We start from the raw sequence: 20,202 nt of genomic DNA, 5'->3' as shown, positions 1-20,202 counted from the left end.
GAGGTGACTCCATTTGTGTGGGTCAGTTCCTGGCTGGTATGTCTATTATGAAGCCAGTGCCACACTGTCTTAACTAGCTTTATGATACGACTCACTATGTGATAAGTTCTTCAGCTTTGTTCTTTTCCAAGATTTCCTTTTCAGGCCGGGCGTGGTGGCTTAAGCCTGTAATATCAGCACTTTCGGAGACCTACGAGGGAGGATCGCTTGAGTCTAGGAGTTTGAGACCAGCCTGGGCAACATGATGAAACCCCTCTTTAGAAAAAAACACAAAAATTAGCTGGGTGTGGTGGTGTGCACCTGCAATCCCAGCTACTCTCCTACCCAGCTGAGGCAGGAGAATTGCTTGAACTCCAGAGGCGGAGGCTGCAGTGAGCCGAGATCGCGCCACTGTACTCAAGCCTGGGAGACAGAGAGGGATCCTGTCTCAAAAAAATAAGAAAAAGAAAAAAGAAAAAAAAAAGATTGCTTTGTCTTGTGACCCTTTGTGTTTCCATATGAATCTTAAAATCACCTTGTCCATATTTCTTTAAAGGTTGCTGTAATTTTGATTGGAATCTTGTTGATTCTGTGGATCAACTGGGGAAGTTTTTATCATACGGAGTTTTCTATTCAGTGAACATACCATATTGTTCCATTGATTTGTAGGGTTTTTGTAGAAGACTTGCATATCTTCTTAGGTTTATTCCTAGGTATTTGATTTTTGGGGGTTTGCTATTTTAAGTTAAGCAATTATACCATCTATTAACAATAGCAGTTTTGTTTCTTCTTTCCAATCTTTATGCCTTTTATTTATTTTATTTTATTTATTTATTTTTGTTGAGACGGAGTCTCGCTCTGTCGCCCAGGCTGGAGTGCAGTGGCGCCATCTCGGCTCACTGCAAGCTCTGCCTCCCGGGTTCACGCCATTTTCCTGCCTCAGCCTCCCAAGTAGCTGGGACTACAGGCGCCCGCCACCACGCCCGGCTAATTTTTTTGTATTTTTAGTAGAGATGGGGTTTCACCGTGTTAGCCAGGATGGTCTCGATTTCCTGACCTCTTGATCCACCTGCTTCGGCCTCCCAAAGTGCTGAGATTATAGGCGTGAGCCACAGTACCTGACCTCTTTATGCCTTTTAATATATTTCCTTGTTTTGTTGCACTGGTTGGGACCTAGACAGTATACTCTTTGTTGTGGGGGGTTCTGCTCTGTTGCCGAGGCTGGAGTCCAGTTGTGTAATTACAGCTCACTGCCGCATCAACCTCCTGGTCTCATGTGATTCTCCCACCTCAACCTCCCAAGTAGCTAGGACTACAGGTGCACCACCATGCCCAGATCATTTTTAAATGTTTTGTAGAGGCAGGATTTCCTTATGTTGCCTAAGTTTGTCTTTTTTTAAACTTTTTTTTTTTTTGAGACAGAGTCTCACTCTGTTGCCAAGTATGGAGTGCAGTGGTGTGATCTGGGCTCACTGCAACCTCTGCCTCCCAGGTTCAAGTGATTCTCCTGCCTCAGCCTCCCAAGTAGCTGGGATTCGCTACTTTTTGTATTTTTAGTAGAGACAGAGTTTCACCACGTTGGCCAGGCTGGTCTCAAACTCCTGACCTCAGGTGATCCTCCTGCCTCAGCCTCCCAAAGTGCTGGGATTACAGGTGTGAGCCACTGTGCCTGGCCTTTTGTTTTGTTTTGTTTTGGCTTTTTTTTGTCAGAATCTCACTCTTTCACCCAGGCTGGAGTGCAGTGGTGCAATCTTGGGTCACTGTAACCTCCGCCTCCTGAGTTCAAGCAGTTCTCGTGCCTCAGCCTCCCGAGTAGCCAGGAGTATGGGCAGCCGCCGCCACGCCCGGCTAATTTTTGTAATTTTAGTGGAGATGGGGTTTCACCGTGTTGGCCAGGCTGGTCTCGAACTCCTGGGCTCAGGTGATCCACCCATTCCGGCCTCTCAAAGTGCTGGGATTACAGGCGTGAGCCATCGAGCCCGGCCCTCTTTTTTTTTTTTTTTGAGACAGCTTCAGTGGCACAACCACAGCTCACTGCAGACTTGACCTCCTGGGTTCAAGTGATCTTGCTGCCTCAGCCTCCCTAGTAGCTGGGACTATGGGCATGCACAGCTAATTGTTGTTATTTTTTATTTTTCGTAGAGATGAGTCTCGCTATGTTGCCCAGGCTGCTCGCAAACTCACGGGCCTAAGCGATCCACCCACCTTAGCCTTCCAAGTAGCTGGGATTACAGGCGAGAGCCATTGCACCAGGGCCCATATATTATGTCTTTATAGGATTTCTCTCTAATGAGAGAATCCAAGCCAACTGATGCTTTCTTTGGCCCTTTTCTTGAATCTTCATGACAAATGATTTCATTCGGTATTCATGCAATTATACTAATAGTCACCTATCTTTTATCGCATATGTGCCACAGGGATTCACTTTGTTCTCCTCAGTAGTCATATGACTTAGGTATTCATTTTTCCAGGTGGGGCATCTGAGGCTTGGAGGGATCGAACCTCACAGCTGGTAGGCCGTGGAGCCAGGACTGCACCTGGCCCTGGGTGTCTTCAAATCCCATGTTATCTCTTCCCTCTCCTCTTCCCCCACTCTCTTCCTCCTCCTTCTCTTCCTCCCCCTCCTCCTCCTCCTCCACACTTTCTTCCCTTACAGATTTACTGGGTGTCTGTATTGTGTCTGGCCTGGTGCTTAGTCAGGAGCTGTGGATCTTGCCCTTGATGGACTGTGTTTTGGAGAAAAACTAAGTTCTCACCCCTCGGAAATCAAAGCTGGCTGACTTGTCCCCAGACTTTTTTTTTGAGACAGAGTCTCACTCTGTTGCTCAGGCTGGAGTACAGTGGCCCCATCTCAGCTCACTGTAACCTCCGCCTCCCAGGTTCAAGCGATTCTCCTTGCTCAGCCTCCTGAGTAGCTGGGATTACAGGCTCGCACCACCATGCCTGGCTAATTTTTTGTGTTTTTAGTAGAGATGGGGTTTCGCCACGTTGGTCAGGCTGGTCTCAAACTCCTGACCTCAGGTGATCTGTCCGCCTTGGCCTCCCAAAGTGCTGGGATTACAGGCGTGAGCTACTGTGTCGGCCAGACCTTTTTAAAGTTTTTTTTTCCCCAAGACAGAGTCATGGAAAAAAGTCACCCAGGTTGGAGTGCAGTGGCTTGATCTCGGCTCGCTGCAACCTCTGCCGCCCAGGTTCAAGCTTCTCCTGCCTCAGCCTCCTGAGTAGTTGGGATTATAGGCTCGTGCAACTATGCCCAGCTAATTTTTGTACTTTTTGTAGAGATGGGGTTTCACCGTGTTGGCCAGGCTGGTCTCGAACTCCTGACCTCAGGTGATCCGCCCACCTCAGCCTCCCAAAGTGTTGGGATTACAGGCGTGAGCCACTGCTCCCGGCCTAAAGTTGGTTTAAAATCATAGACTTTTTCCATTTAAGCTCAGGAAGGAGTCTTAGAGTTCTTCCAGTCCTGCTTTCCCATTTCACAAATGGGAAAAACTGAGGCCTGGAGACAAACTATTTTTGAGTTGCTCAGATAGTACTTGGCACATCAGAGTCACATGTGGGTTTGAATTTCAGTGACTGGGAGAACACAATGCTTCCAATAGACCCCCAGAAGAAAAGCAACTTGGGGGGTGGGCATAGATGGGTGTGGTTCCGGGCACATTGAGTTGGATCTCATGAGAGAGGTCGAGGCCAGAGTGGCAGGTAGGGGAGGCATCCAATTGCCAGGACAGATAGAAATGCAGGGAGAGGGGCCAGGCGCAGTGGTGCACCCCTGTAACCCCAGCACTTTGGGAGGCCGAGGCGGGCGTATCACTTGAACTCAGGCCTCACTGCTGTTTCAAAACAGTAGAGCAGAGTCGGATTTGAATCTGTAACCAGTGCTCTTTCTAATCAGTGCTACCTCTGTGACATGGATGAGGAACAAAATACAAAACCAGTCCAGAAATGTGAGGATGCTGGAGAAGGTTCCAGAACTGTGATGTGGAAGAGTTCTATGCGCTCTCAGAAGAGCAGGGCTCTGGGGAGTTTGGGGTCGCGCCTGTGTATGTTTCACATTAGCCTTCAAGATGACTTTCAGCAGCCTCGTCCTGGCCCTGAGCCCGAGGCTTTCGGAGCTGACGGATGGAGCCTTCAAAGCAGGGGCCACGGGGCCATGGACTAATTTCCGCAGCTGGAACCTGTTGGATGTGTGTGCAGCCCGGGAGCCAGAGCACCGATGAGCCTGGGATGGGTGGGCGGCGGAGGGAGGGAGGCTGCTGGCCTGCCTAGGAACTCCAGGCACTGCCCCATGTGGAAAATTTCTCCTATAACCCACTGACTTCAGGAACCCGAGAGCCCCAGTAGTGTGGATCCCTCGCGGGTCCGAAGGGCCGCTTGTCCCTGTCAGCTGCTCTAGGGATGGCTGCTCCTAAAGGCTGGGAGGACTGCATTCCATTCTTGGCACTTATCTGTCCCCTCCATCCCTTTGGGCCACCCGCCTCCTCCCCGGTGCCGAACCTCTTGCTTAGAGACTCAGCCTGTATGCCTGGTTCCCTTTGCTCCTGTGACAGATCAGACCGGGAAGCTGGAGGGCTCATTCTTCATCTCTCAGCTCAGGCCAAAAGGGACTGGCGGCCCCCGTCTCTTCCTCTGCCCCCACTGCCCCTGCCCCTGCCCACTTTATACATTTAAGGGAAGTGATCGGAGTATTCAGGAACTAAAACTCAGTGCCTCGCCCCTGGGAAAGGACCCAAAAATGCCCCAACCCAGTGAATTTCAAAGGGAAACCCCAGGAATCTAGGTCTGAATTATGAGCACCCCCCATCCACCTCCTGCATCAGCCTGAGCTGCTTGTTTTGTTTTTATTTATGTGTATTTGGCTGTCATCAAAGCTTCTGTTTGAAGAAAGGGTTCTGTGGTGAAGGAAAGAAAAAGTATAAAGTCTGTTTCTTCCTGCCTCTACACACAAGGCAACTGAGTTCTGGAAATGGGTCAGTCCAGGCTGGGTGAGGTGGCTCATGCCTGTCATCCCAGTGCTTTGGGAGGCTGAGGCAGTAGGATCACTTGAGGCCAGGAGTTTGAGACCCGCCTGGGTAACAGAGCGAAACGCTGTCTCTACCAAAGAAAATAAAGCCAGGCATGGTGACTCATGCCTGTAGTCCCAGCCTCTTTGGGAAGCTGAGGTGGGAGAATCGCTTGAGCCCAACAGGTCGAGGCTGCAGGGAACCATGATGGCACCATTGCACTCCAGCCTGGGTGATAGAGCGAGATGTCTCCTAAATAAAAACATATATAAACACAGTAACTGCTTAAAATTATTAAATACCCATTTTCAGTGATCAAATTTCTACTTGTTTCATATATATATCATAGATGTTACTCGTTTTTTTTTTTTTTTTTTGAGATGGAGTTTTGCTCTTGTTGCCCAGGCTGGAGTGCAATGGCACAATCTCGGCTCACCTCAACCGCTGCCTCCCAGGTTTAAGCAGTTCTTCTGCCTCAGCCTTCCGAGTAGCTGGGATTACAGGCATGCGCCACCATGCTTGACTAATTTTGTGTTTTTTTTTTTTAGTAGAGACGGAGTTTCTCCATGTTGGTCAGGCTGGTCTTGAACTCCCGACCTCAGGTGATCCTCCTGCCTCGGCCTCCCAAAGTGCTGGGATTACAGGCATGAGCCACTGCACCTGGCCTGGTTGAGCTGCATTTTAAGTCTCTTTCACTCTCTGGATTCTCCCTACATCTTCTGCCTCCCTGGTCCACTCTGTTGCTATCACCCTGCCTCTCTGGGTAGTGTTCTATCATGTCTGTGTTTCCTGCTGCCCCGTGGGGGCTGGAGCCCAGCTGTGTGGCATGAACAGGTGACCTGTCCATTTCTGTTTCCCTGGGGGAGGGGAGGTCCTTGAAGCCCAGGTGCCCAACAGAACCGACTTTCCTTCTTCCTCCCACCACTTCCCCTCCCACCCCTCCCATAGACTGTGGCTTCCAGGACACCTGGGGAGCTGGTCGGAGCTCCCGGCACACCAAGGAAGCTCTTCTTAGAACCAAGCCTCCCGACCTTCTGCTCCTAAGACGGTCACTTGGCCTGCCCGGGCCTCTTCCCTATACTCTTCCCTCTCTGACTTCAGCCCCAGCTGCTCCCCACAGCCCTTCCCTGGTCTGAGGCAGGCATACAGCTGAGTTAAGCCAGTCCCTTAAGTCCTGACTCCCTTGCATCAGAGGGCGGGGCAGGCTGAGGTGTAGTCAGCGGGGACCCTGGCTTGGCCCTGGCCTGACTGGGAGTCTTGAACGCTGGTCCCAAGTGGCATCTGTGATGTGAAAAGCTGCAAAGTAGCAGAGGCCAAGAGGGTGCCTAGGAGGTGCTGGGGAGGGTGGTGATGGCAGTGGGAGGCGTGGTTATTGCTCAGAAAAGGAGGCTGGGTGCCATGGTTCATGCCTGTAATCCCAGCACTTTGAGAGGCTGAGGTGGGCAAATCACTTGAGGTCAGGAGTTCGAGACCATCCTGGCTAACATGGCTAAACCCCATCTCTACTAAAAATAAAAAATTAGGCTGGGTGCAGTGGCTCACGCCTGTAATCCCAGCATTTTGGGAGGCCGAGGCAGGCAGATCACTTGAGCTCAGGAGTTTGAGACCATCTTGGCCAACATGGTGAAACCCCGTCTCTACAAAAAATACAAAAATTAGCTGGGCATGGTGGCATGCGCCTGTAGTCCCAGCTACTTGGGAGGCTGAGGCAGGAAAATCGCTTGAACCCAAGAGGCGGAGGCTGCAGTGAGCCAAGATCGCACCACTGTACTCTAGCCTGGGCAACAGAGTGAGACTCTGTCTCAAAAAAAAAAAAAAAAAAAAAAAAGAAAAAGAAAAGGAAACACAGGCCTTCTCCACACGTCTGTCCTTCTGTGTTGAGCTGTGCTGTCCCAGGGCTGCTCAGGACCTACCAGGTGATTCCAGGTGGGGGTTCATCTTTTTGTTACACATGCCCACCCAGAACCACCCCCAGGTCAGTTCTTTAGTTCACCTGCCATTTGTCTGTGAAGTCATGTGTCAGATGCCACACAGAACATAAAAATAAATAACAGCACTCATTTCTCATTCGACAAAGAGTGAGCTCCTAGTCTGCACCAGTCTCTGTTCTAGAAATCTGGAATAGAGTAGCGATCAAGACAGGCAAGCCTCCTGCCCTCACGGCACTCACAGAGCAGCAGGATGGAAAGACAAGAAACAAGTAACCAAGAAATACAGTATTTAGGATGAAGTAGTATGAGGTCATCAGTGGGTGACACCTTTCTGTTTGTGAAGCTACTAGGTAAACTGTGATTTCGTTATGGAAGGTGTTGGCCCCGTGATCCGCTTGTACCAGGCTCTGGGAGGGGAGGCAAGGGGAGGGACCAGCCCTCCCCTGTGTAAATATGTCACGTTTATGGAGCCATGTAGGTATACCCAGTCATTCTCTCACTAACCCTTCGATTAGTTTCCTAGGCTGTCATAACAAAGTACCACAAAGTGGGTGGCTTAAAACCACAGAAGTTTATTCTCTCACACTTCTGCAGGCTAGAAGTCCAAAATTAAGGTGTCTGTAGGGCTACATTCCCCCCTGAAGTCTCTAGAGGCAGGTCCTTCCTTGCCTTCCCTGGCTTCTGGTTGCAGCCGGCAGTGCTTAGTGCGCCTTAGCTTGTAGCTGCGTCACTCTGATCTCTGCCTCCGTCTTCATGTGGCTGTCTTCCTTCTGTGTGTCTGTGTCCACATTTCCTTTGTCATGGCTGGGCACGGTGGCTCACGCCTGTAATCCCAGCACTTTGGGAGGCCGAGGTGGGTGGATCACCTGAGGTCAGGAGTTCAAGACCAGCCTGGGCAACACGGTGAAACCCCGTCTCTACTAAAAATACAAAAACATTAGCCGGAAGTGGTGGTGGGCGCCTGTAATCCCAGCTAATCGGGAGGTTGAGGCAGGAGAATCGCTTGAACCCGGGAGGCAGAGGTTGCAATGAGCTGAGATTGCGCCACTGAACTCCATCCTGGGGACAGAGTGAGACTCTGTCTCAAAAAAAAAAAAAAAAAAAAATTTCCCTCGTCTTATTAGGCCCACCCTAATCCCATACGATCTCATTTTAGCTTGATCACATCAGCAAAGACCCTGTATCACAGATATTAGGGATTGAACATATATTTTGGGGGAATGCAGTTCAACTCACAGTACCCCTCGAGGTACGTGGGTAGCCAAAACCGTTAGCAAATTACAGGGAACTGGGTAGGCCGAGGAGGGGAGGGCGCTGATTTCTGGTTAGTGCCTTCCCTGCATCTACTGTTCGATCTGGGTCATAATTTTAGTTAATCCTACAACCTTTTTTTTTTTTTAAATTACATTTTTATTTATTTACTGTCTTAGTTCACTTTGTGCTGCTATAAAGGAATGCCTGAGGTTGGATTTTCTTGTTTTAAGGACAGAGTCTCACTCTGTCGCCCAGGTTGGAGTGCAGTGACACCATCTCAGCTCACTGCAACCTCCGCTTCCTGGGTTCAAGTGATTCTCCTGAGTAGCTGGGATTACAGGTGGTTCCTGGGTTCAAGTGAGCCTCCTGAGTAGCTGGGATTACAGGTTTGCATAACCAGGCCTGGCTCAATTTTTGTATTTTTAATAGAGACAGGGTTTCACCATGTTGTCCAGGTTAGTCTCAAACTCTTGACCTCAAGTGATCCACTTGCCTCGGCCTCCCAAAGTGCTGGGATTACAGGCTTGAGCCACGGTGCCCAGCTGGGTTGGATTATTTATAAAGAAAGGTTTATTTGACTCAGGTCTGCAGGCTGTACGGGAAGCATGGAGCCAGCATCTGCTTCTGGTGAGGACTTCAGGAAGCTTCCAGTCATGATGGAAGGGGAGGGTGAGCTGGTGTGTCACATGGGCCACAGAGGGAGCAAGAGCGAGAGGAGGGAGGTGCCAAATGCTTCTAAATAATCCAGCCTGTAGCCCCAGCTATTTGGGAGGCTGAGGTAGGAGGATCACTTGAGCCCAGGAGTTTGAGGCTACAGTGAGCCGTGTTCAAGCCACTGCACTCCAGCCTAATGAGCAGAGTGAGGCTTTGTCTCAAAAAACAAAAAACAGGCCGGGTACAGTGGCTCACCCCTGTAATCCCAGCATTTTGGGAGGCCGAGGAGGGAGGATCACAAGGTCAGGAGTTCAAGACCAGCCCTGGCCAACATGGTGAAACCCCATCTCTACTAAAATACAAAAAATTAGCCAGGCGTGGTGGTGCGTGCTTGTAGTCCCAGCTACTCGGAAGGCTGAGGCAGGAGGATCTCTTGAACTTGGGAGGCAGAGGTTGCAGTGAGCCGAGATCGTGCCACTGTACTCCAGCCTAGGCGACAGAGTGAGACTCTGTCTCAAAAAAAAACAAAAACCCAATTCGGTCTCATGGGAACTAATAGAGTGGGAATTCACTCTTTACGCAAGGAGGGTACCAAGGCATTCATGGAGGATCCACCCTCATGTCCCAAACACCATGTACCAATTCCTACCTCTAACATTGGAGATATTTGAGAGATATTCATGTTCCAACATGAGATTTGAGATTTGGGGGGGACAAATATCCAAACTATATCACTTATTTATATTCTCATAAAAAATTTTGGCCAGGCGTGGTGGCTCACGCCTATAATCTCAGACATTTTGGGAGGCCTAGGTGGGCAGATGACTTGAGCCCAGGAGTTTGACACCAGCCTGGGCAATATGGCGAAACCCCGCCCCTACAAAAAATAGAAATATTAGCCGGGTATGGTGGCCCATGCCTGTAATCCCAGCTACTTTGGTGGTTTAGGCACAAGAATTGCTTGAACCAGGGAGGTGGAGGTTGCAGTGTGCTGAGATCGTGCCACTGCACTCCAGCCTGGGAGACAGAGCGAGACTCTGTCTCAAAAGAAAAAAAAAAATTACCCCAGACTAGTTATTCTTTCTTTTTTGATACTTTGACACATGCAAAATAAATAACATTTTCAGGGTCTTAAGGTATAATTTTGTAAATTACTATATCCTCATAACTAAATGATATGATTAAACATTATTTTAAATTGGTATCCATTTTTTATAAAATAGGATTGCTATCTACTCTTTTTTTAACTTTTTTATTTTTTAAGATAGAGTCTCACTCTGTCACCTAGGCTGGAGTGCAGTGGCACAGCCATTGCTCACTGTAGCCTCTGCCTTCCAGGCTCAAGTGTTCCTCCCAAGTAGCTGGGACTACTGGTGTCTGCCAACATGCACAGATAATTTTTAAATATTTTGTAGAGATGGGGTCTTGACATGTTGTCCAGGCTGGTCTCGAACTCTTGGGCTCAAGTGATCCTCCTGCCTCAGCTTCCCAAAGTGTTGGGGTTACAGGTGTGAGTCACCACACCCAGCCTACTCTTGCATTCATCAAATATTTGAGTGCCGCATGAGTCCCAGATCCAGATGTTCTTTTGTTTTTTCTGGTCCACATTTGGACTAAGATTGAAAATAATAACTTGTGGATTAATACCTGTGTACATGTGAGAGAGGTATATATACCTGGGATTAAATGAGAGTATAAAAGTGTTATTTAAAGTATGTTACAGGCCGGGTGCGGTGGCTCACACCTGTAATCCCAGCACTTTGGGAGGTCGAGGCAGGTGGATCACCTGAGGTCAGGAGTTCTAGACCAGCCTGGCCAACATGGTAAAACCCCGTCTCTACTGAAAATACAAAAATTAGCCGGGCGTGGTAGCAGGCGCCTGTAATCCCAGCTACTCGGGGGGCTGAGGCAGGAGAATCGCTTGAACCTGGGAGGCAGAGGTTGCAGTGAGCCGAGATCGGGCCATCGCACTCCAGCCTGGGGGACAAAAGAGAGACTTTGTCTCAAAAAAAAAAAAAAAAAAAAGTATGTTACAAAGGGCAAGTATCCTGATATATACAAGGTATACATTTATTTGGAAACACTCCCAGATTACTTGCCATCTCTGAGACTCTCCTTTTTAAAAAAGTAAAAAGTTTCATTGAAATATAAGTCACAGACCATACAATTCATTTCCCCCCTAGTTTTTTTTTTTTTTGGAGACGGGGTCTGGCTCTGTTGCCCAAGCTGGAGTGCAGTGGCAGGATCATGGCTCACTGGAGCCTCAACCTCCTGACGCTCAAGCAGTCCTCCCACTTCAGCCTTTGGAGTAGCTGGGACCACCGGTGTGGGTCACCATGCTTGGCCAATTTGTGTGTGTGTGTGTGTGTGTGTGTGTGTGTGTGTGTGTGTGTGTGTGTAGCTGGGGTGTCACTATATTACCCAGGCTGGTTTCAAACTTCTAGGGCCAAGCGCTCCTTCCAGCTCTGTCTCCCAAAGTGTTGGGATTATAGGTGTGAGCCACCGAGGCCGGCCACAATTCACTTGTTTTTAGTATATTCACAGAGTTGTGCAACCATTATGAAAGTCAGTTTTAGAACTTTTTCATCATTCCCCAGAAGAACCCCACACCCATTTGCATCTTGAATATGTTGTAGGGTCCTAAGCAGTCTGTTCACTGGGACTGGCCAGCAACAATTTAACTGGCTGTGACGCTGGGCAAGTCCCTAAACTTCCCAGCTCCTCACCTTCTCCACCTCTAGTTACAGATGAAACTGACCGACTCGGTAACACTACCTACCTGTAGGTGCTCCACGTGAGTGTGAAGTGCATGAACTCAGTTACGTCCCAGGACAGCTCCTGGGCTGGCTATTTGTTCCCCATGTTATAGATGAAGAAGAAACTGATTCCCAGAGAAGCCAAGAGCCCGAGGCACAGGCTGGAGGCTCCGTTGGGAACTGAACCCTCTAAATTTTAACAGTGTGTGGGTAGGGATAGCTGAGCTTGGCCTTCAGTGCTGACTTGCAGGACTCTGGGGTCGTGATTTTAGTGCTCTTTATCCTATTTGCTACCTGCCCAGCAGACCCCTTTGCACAGGGAGCTTTGCAGACATGACCTTGAGCAAGATTAGGGAGGAGGGGTGTGTGGAGGTGGGAGGCTGGCCAGAGAGCAAGAGTGGGGAGGGTACCGGGGTTCTTTCTTTCTTTCTTTTTTTTTTTTTTGAGACAGAGTCTTGCTCTGTCGCCCAGGCTGTAGTGCAGTGGCGCAATCTCGGCTCACTGCAACCCCGCCTCCCCTGCCTCCTGGGTTCACGCCATTCTCCTGCCTCAGCCTCCCAAGTAGCTGGGACTACAGGCGCCCACCACCACACCCGGCTAATTTTTTGTATTTTTAGTATTCTCGGGGTTTCACTGTGTTAGCCAAGACGGTCTCTATCTCCTGACCTCATGATCCGCCCGCCTCGGCCTCCCAAAGTGCTGGGATTACAGGCATGAGCCACCGTGCCCAGCTGGTACTGGGGTTCTGATAGCAGGGTTTCTGCCAGGTGGGCCTCCTGGAAAATCTGAGTGGCACCCACGTATTCCAGGCACCTGGGTAAGGAAGGCGCTAGACTTGCCAAGATCAAGGCCGGAATATCCAGCGAAGAACAGGGATGCCCCCTGGTGGATTTGCACTCCAGACGCCAAAACAAAAGCTGTTTCCCCCTGGATCCACTGCTTCCTAGGGTCCATGGGGAGGGACCTGGCCACTGGTGTGGTCTGGAATCTTTTTTTTTTTTTTTTTTTTTTAATTAAGACAGAGTCTCACCATGTCACCCAGGCTAGAGTGCAATGGCACGACCTCAGCTCACTGCAACCTCCACCTCCTGGATTCCAGCAATTCTCCTACCTCAGCCTCCCAAGTAGCTGGGATTACAGACATGTGCCACCACACTTGGCTAATTTTTGTATTTTTAGTAGAGATAGGGTTTTGCCATGTTGACCAGGCTGGTCTTGAACTCCTGACCTCAGGTGATCCACCCATCTCGGCCTCCAAAAGTGCTGGGATTACAGGCATGAGCCACTGCACTTGGCCAGGTCTGGGGCCATTTTTCAACCTTAGCATGTGATCAAGATTCAGTATTCGGGGGATGGGAGAGGAACCTGGGCTTAGGCATTAGAATGAATAGGATTCAAATACCGCTCTGCCGCTCACGAATTGGGCATTCCTGGGCGAGTTAGTTGTCCAAGTCTCAGCTTCTCTTCCATTAAATGGAAGTTCTGCTTCACAGAGCTGTGACCATGATGAACCTAACACAAGATAACATCTGTAGAGAACCCGCCTGTGCTGACACGCATAGTAAATGGTAATGGTTGTAATTGGTAGAAAGAGTCTGCTCTGGGGAGCTTGAGCCAGTTGCTGTGTCTCTGGACCTTGGTCTCCCCATTTGTAAAACAGACTGTCTCACCTTGCTTTTCCAGGTTGCTGTGAAATTTAGATCTTGAACCCAAAAGACAGAAATACCCAAGTTCTCTTACATACTTAAGGTGTTACTTTCTTTTTTTGTTTCCTTTTTGTGGAGAATGTGGTCTCCCAGCCTGGGCAACTTAATGAAACCCTGTCATGCTGGGCGCGGTGACTCACACCTGTAATTCCAGCACTTTGGGAGGCTCAGGCAGGCGGATCACCTGAGGTCAGGAGTTCAAGACCAGCCTGGCCAATATGGCGAAACTCCGTCTCTACTAAAAATACAAAAATGAGCCAGGCGCGGTGGTGCATGCCCATAATTCCAGCTACTCGGGAGGCTGAGGCAGGAGAATCACTTGAACCCAGCTGGTGGAGGTTGCAGTGAGCTGAGATTGTGCCACTATACGCCAACCTGGGCGACAGAGCGAGACTTCGTCTCAAAAACCAACCAACCAAACAAAGAAAACCAAAACCCTGTCTCTACAAAAAATAAAAACCTAGTTGGATGTAGTGGTGCCCCCCTGTAGTCCCAGTGATTCGGGAGGCTGAGGCTGGAGGATCCCTTGAGCCAGGGAGGTTGAGGCTGCAGTGAGCCATGATTGTGCCATAGCACTCCAGCCTGGGTGACAGAGTGAGACCCTGTCTCAAAAAAAAAAAAAAAAAAAAAAAAAGAATGGAATCTTGCTATGTTCCCCAGGCTGGTCTCAAACTCCCAGGCTTAAGCACCATCCTTCCACCTCTGCTTTTCTAAGTGCTGGGATTACACAGGGTTACTTTTATTTTTCAGTTCCAACCACATGAAAGGCTATGTTTATTTATTCAACAAATATTGACCATGGGCCTGTTAGAGGGCAGGTTCAGTGAACGGGATGAGACTATTACCCATATCAACATCTAAGTTCCATGAGAGTTCTGTCTAGTTCAAGGGCCAGCAAACTTTCTCTGTTAAGTGCCAGAGAGTAAATACTTAGGGTTTTCAGGCCATTTGGTCTGTGTTGCAACTACTTAGCTCTGCCATTGTAGCATGGAGCCAGCCCTATACAATATGTGAACTGATGGCCGTGGCTGTGCACCAGGAAAACTTTGTAAATGGACCTGAGAATTTGGGTTTCATATAGTTTTCATATCACAAAATAGTATTCTTCTTTTGATTTTTCCCCCTCCATTAAAAAAAAATGGAAAACCCCTCAAAACTTATGGCTCTTGTAGGGAAAAAAAAAATCTAGGCCAGTTGTGGTGGCTCATGCCTGTAATCCCAGTACTTTGGGAGGCTGAGGTGGGCGGATCCCTTGAGGTCAGGAGTTCAAGACCAGCCTGACCAACATGGCGAAACCCCATCTCTACTAAAAATATAAAACTTAGCAAGATGTGGTAGCACATGCCTCTAATCCCAGCTATTCGGGAGGCTGAGGCATGAGAATTGCTTGAACCCAGGAGGTGGAGGTTGCAGTGAGCTGAGATTGTGCCACTGCATGATCTCAGTCTGGGCAACAGAGTAAAAAAGAAAGTTAAAAACTTCTTAACTTCTGGGTCACGCAAGGATAGGCCGTAGGCTGGATTTGGCCCTTGGGCTGTCATCATATGGTAGCCTTTGGCTGGTTTAACCTGTAACCTGTTGAGGTGGCTGTGAAGAAAGGTCGTCACTGGCTTCTTGGGATTTTCTTGTTTATATATTTATTTCCTTTTCTTTCTTTCTTTCTTTTTTTTTTTTTTTTGGGACAAAGTTTTACTCTGTTGCCCAGGCTGGAGTTTAGTGGCGCCATCTCAGCTCACTGGAACCTCTGCCTCTCGGGTTCAAGCTATCCTCTTGTGTCAGTTTCCTGAGTAGCTGGCACTATAGGAGTGAGCCACTACGCCTGGCTATTTTTTATATTTTTAGTAGAACTGGGGTTTCACTATGTTGGCCAGGCTGGTCTCGAACTCCTGACCTCAGGTGATCCGCCCTCCTCGGCCTCCCAAAGTGCTGGGATTACAGGCATGAGCCACCATGCCTGGCCATCTTTGTATTTTTAGTAGATTCAGGGTTTCACCATGTTGGCCAGGCTGGTCTCAAACTCCTGACCTCAGGTGATCCTTCCACCTTGGCCTCCCAAAGTGCTGGGATTACAGCCTTGAGCCACCATGCCCGGCTGCCTGGGCCCCTTTAGGTAGCTTTTGAGGTCATCGTGGACTGGCATGGAGGCCATGGTGGTGCAGGGAAGCAGGTGGGTGGGAGACAGATCCAGGAAGGAAAGCCGACGGGGTGAGGTAATTGAACAGACAAGGAAGAGAGGTGAGGACTGTGGGGAACCGTGGAGGAGCAGCTTTTGTTTAGCGAGGGACTCCCATGTAGGATCTGGAGCCGTAAGCCGGCAGGAACAACCAGCGTGTGGCTTCTGCCCCCAGGGAGCCGGCGACTTGTGGACGTGATGGATGTGAACACCCAGAAGGGCACGGAGATGAGCATGTCCCAGTTTGTGCGTTACTACGAGACGCCCGAGGCCCAGCGGGACAAGCTGTACAACGTCATCAGCCTAGAGTTCAGCCACACCAAGCTGGAGCACTTGGTCAAGCGTCCGACTGTGGTAGGTCTGGGGCCCAGGTACCCTCCCCAGATACCTTCCACCTCATCTCCTTCCCTGTCCCCCTGCTACCTGGGCTGTGCCTTGCAAAAAGGCTCATGTGGGTGTGGCTGGCTGGGCTTGGCAGGCATAGGGGTGACTAAGGTTGGTAACGTGGTTTGTAGAGACAGGGATCTTGCTATGTTGCCCAGGCTGGCCTTGAATTCCTGGGTTCAAGTGACCCTCTCACCTTAGCCTCCCAAAGCACTTGGATTAGAGGTGTAAGCTACCGTGCCCGACCCCCAGCAACTCTTTCATCTCCTTCCCTTCTACAAAGTGTGGGTCCTGTCATCCCTGCCCTTCCTTCCTTCCATGTTGGGACTATTGAGCCCACAGTGGATGGTGGCGGGGGGGGCCCAAGGACTCCCCAGGGAAAAGGGGTATTTGTGTCTGGCTCGGCAGTGGAGAAATGCAGTGCTCACACTGGTCTGGCTTTCAGGTAGACCTGGTGGACTGGGTGGACAACATGTGGCCCCAGCATCTGAAGGAGAAGCAGACAGAAGCCACGAACGCCATTGCAGAGATGAAGTACCCGAAAGTGAAGAAGTAAGACTGCTTGGCTGGTGGCCAGAGCTGGCAGGGGTGACCCCCAGGCTTGGGGAGGTGGGGAGGTGGGGAGGTGGGAAGGAGGCTTCTAGCCATCAATGAAGGCTGGAGCGTCACAACCGCTCCCATTCAGAACTGAAGGACTGTGCCCGTGGGGGCACAGCTGGAACAGGAGGGACGGGGTCCTTCGCGTGTGCAGGTTGGCTGCAGGGGCTCTGATGTCTGCTCTGGGACCAGCTCCCCTGGGGATCTGTGATCTGAGGAGGAGTGATGGCAGATGCCCCTGCATCGGTGTGTGTGTCTGTATGCAAGGGCATAACTGTGCATGCTTTTGTGCACTCCCCCCATGAGACATTGTGTCCTGGTAGTGGGCATTTTTTGGGGGACCTGCCCACATTGGATGCTTTGGTTTTGGTGAGCAATGGGGAAATACCTGGTGTTCTTTTGTTCCTTGGTGTTGAGACCTTGAAGCTCGTACCCAAAATAACCTTTCCCAAACATAGTCCAGGGGCCACCTGCTCACCTGATGTACCTTAGACAGTGCGCTCTGAGCAGGAGGTTGGCACTAGGTGGAGAAGTTAACCGTGGTTTATTTTTTTATTTTTATTTTTTTCTGAGACAGAGTCTTGCTCTGTCTCCCAGGCCGGAGTGCAGTGGCATGATCTCAGCTGACTGCAACCTCCGCCTCCTGGGTTCAAGCAATTCTCCTGCCTCAGTCTCCTGAGTACAAGCATGAGTCACAGCGCCCGGCCAACCACGGTTTAATAGCAAAGACATCACAACATGTGGCGTGACCAGCAAGTCCTGAGACTGATTATTTAACACGGGCTGTAGCACCTTTGAGCCCCTCCATGTTCAAGGACTTGAGTAACAGAATTTTGGGAGGAGGAAGTCACCTTTGAGGCTTCCAGCTCTGTTTCCAACTCTGAAAGGGGAAAGAGGCCGGGCGTGGTGGCTCATACCTGTAATCCCAGTACTTTGGGAGGCCGAGGCGGGCGGATCACGAGGTCAGGAGTTCGACACCAGCCAGACCAACATGGTGAAACTCCGTCTCTACTAAAAATACAAAAATTGGCCAGGTGTGGTGGTGCACGCCTGTAATTCCAGCTACTCAGGAGGCTGAGGCAGGAGAATCGCTTGAACCTGGGAGGCGAAGGTTGCAGTGATCGAGCCATTGCACTACAGCCTTGGCGACAGAGTGAGACTCTGTCTCAAAAAAAAAAAAAGGAAGGGGAAGGAGACACAGGCTGTCCAGGCTGTCCCAGGCAGGGCCGTTGCTCTGGGCTTCCTAGAAGAGTTGGCGCTGGCGGCCTGAATCCGTTAGCATCTGTCTGCTCAGCCCTGCTGCCAGGAATGCCCCCAGGAGCTTCAAGGCTGTGAACTTTTCATTCACTCAGCCCTTAATTCAGTGCATAGTGAGTGCGGACTGCATGCCTGGCCCTTGGGCTTCTCAAGGTTTTGCTTTCAAGTTCTCTCTCTCTCTTTCTTTAATTACTTTGTAGGCGGTTTTCCTCCCCTTCAAGCTGAAGCTCCATCCACGCCTTGGATCTGGGCTGCATCAAAGGCAGAGACTGGGCTCGAGGTGGGGAGGGAGCAGGGCTTGTTTTCAATTCCATTCTGTTTGGATTCAGTCGCAGCAAAATTGACGGAGGTCCTGGGATGGGGAAGTAAAAACAGGAACAAGACTACAGGCCCCTACTCTCTGGAGAACGTGCTGTGCCTCGCGTAGGGGCCTGAGGTGCGGCTCCAGTCCTGGGAGGGGAACAGGGACCAGAGAAATCCCATTTGGCTGGTGTCATCAGGGGACATCCCCTTCTTGGAGAGGACATTCCCTTCTTGGAGAGGACATTCTGCCTGAGCTTCAAATGACAGAGGAGGCCAGGTGTGGTGGCTCACACCTGTAATCCCAGCACTTTGCGAGGCCAAGAGGGGGCAGATCACCTGGGGTCAGGAGTTTGACACCAGCTTGGCCAACGTGGTGAAACCCCATCTCTACTAAAAAAATAAATTAGCCAGGCGTGGTGGTGGGTACCTGTAGTCCCAGCTGCAGGAGGCAGAAGATTTGCTTGAACCTGGGAGATGGAGCTTACAGTGAGCCGAGATGGCATCACTGCACTCTAGCCTGGGTGACAGAACGAGACCATGTCTCAAAAAAAAAAAAGACAAAAAGGCCGGGTGCGGTGGCTCACACCTGTAATCCCAGCACTTTGGGAGGTCGAGGTGGGCAGATCATGAGGTCAGGAGATCGAGACCATCCTGGCTAACATGGTGAAACTGCGTCTCTACTAAACAAACAAACAAACAAACAAAAACAAAAACAAAAAATTAGCCGGGCGTGGTGGCAGGCGCCTGTAGTCCCAGCTACTCGGGAGGCTGAGGCAGGAGAATGGCGTGAACCCGGGAGGTGGAGCATGCAGTGAGCCGAGATCGCGCCACTGCACTCCAGCCTGGGTGACAGAGCGAGACTCCGTCTCAAAAAAAAAAAAAGGCAAAAAAAAAAATGACAGAGGAGATGGGAGAGAAGTGAAAAGGGCCCCGAAAAAAGGCTGTGGGACTCAGAAATTATTAGTTAGAGGCAGATGATGGCTCATTGATTGATTGAGATGATGGTTCATTGATTGGTTGATTGATTCATTCATTCATTTAGCACCTATGTCTTGAGCCCTTGATTGGTGCTGAGTACTGTGGTTTACAGTGGGGAGGAAACTAAAAGAGGTTCCTGCTCTCCTGGAGCATACACAGTGTATGGGGGAGACAGATATAAATCCAGTAATCACAGAAATAGATGGGAACTTGCAGCTGCAATGAGGCCCACAGTGCCCCAGAGCTGGTACTAGGGGAGGAGATTCGCCCAGTCAAGGTGGTTGGGGAAGGTGTTCTGAGCTGGGGTCTGAAGGCTGAGCAGGGTTACTTAGGTGAAGAAGACTGGGAGGGCTTTCCTGGCTGTGTGTAGTCGACTTGGGATGGTGGGGAGGGGCAGGGGACCTGTGGAAGGAAGACCAGTGGGGCTGGAACAGAGACAGTGAATTCAGGGTGGGTGTGGGGTGGGCCAGGCAGAACAGAGGGTCTGCATTTCCGGTAAGAACAGCTGGAATCCTCTCCCAGATTTTGAGCAGAGAGAAATGTGTTCAGGTTTGCATTCTGCAGGTCCTCCTGTTGCTATGGGGATTGGATGGCGTGGGGGCACGTGAACATGAGGAGGCCACGGCATGGTGTGGAATTGGGAGTGACGGGCAGGGAGAGCGGAGGGGATGAGGGTCCAATCGGACATAGATATAGGAATGCAAAAGAGACTGCACTGGGTGACATAGATTTCAGTTTCATAATTAATGCCTACCTTGCCTTCCTGAGATACTCAGCATATTCTGCACTTTATTGAAAGATTCCTTTAAATAGTAAGCTCTATTAATATATTTAGGATCCTATCTAATTACCAAAAAAAAAAAAATTAGGCTCACACACTCCCAGTTTTTTTTTCTTTTTTTTTAAACCATTGTCTGTCACTGTGCACACACTGCCAGTTTTCTAGGACCATTTGTCTTGGGGTCCAATTGTGTGGCAAATACATCTACGGACCCCGTCAGTGGCCATGGGAACTGGTTAGAGGATTTGAACCTCGTTAGGAAGGAAATTGTCATCTTGGAAATAGTCTATTTGTTTTGCTGAAAAGAATACTGATTTCAGTTAATAAGCAGGGTAAAAAAATCCCACCCCGATGAAGTCCTCCGGGATCATAGAACAGTTCCGTAGAATTTAATTAAAATGACATTGTTTCTAGAAATCATGGAGCTTTCATGCTGGAGGCCCTGG

At 49.9% G+C, this 20,202-nt stretch overlaps 1 protein-coding gene across 1 annotated transcript in view; it reads left to right on the top strand.

Moving 5' to 3' along the window:
• KDM2B (lysine demethylase 2B) overlaps window positions 1-20,202 on the top strand; it is a 156,235-nt gene that overhangs the window by 15,320 nt on the left and 120,713 nt on the right. Inside the window, 2 exon segments of the mRNA XM_054528336.1 lie at window positions 15,632-15,814; window positions 16,290-16,392. Of these exon segments, the coding sequence (XP_054384311.1) occupies window positions 15,632-15,814; window positions 16,290-16,392 (286 nt within the window).

Source organism: Pongo abelii, chromosome 10 (genome assembly GCF_028885655.2).
Source record: "Pongo abelii isolate AG06213 chromosome 10, NHGRI_mPonAbe1-v2.0_pri, whole genome shotgun sequence".
Taxonomy (NCBI): domain Eukaryota; kingdom Metazoa; phylum Chordata; class Mammalia; order Primates; family Hominidae; genus Pongo; species Pongo abelii.
Note: the sequence above shows the minus strand (reverse complement) of the source record. Positions and strands in the feature narration are given on the sequence as shown.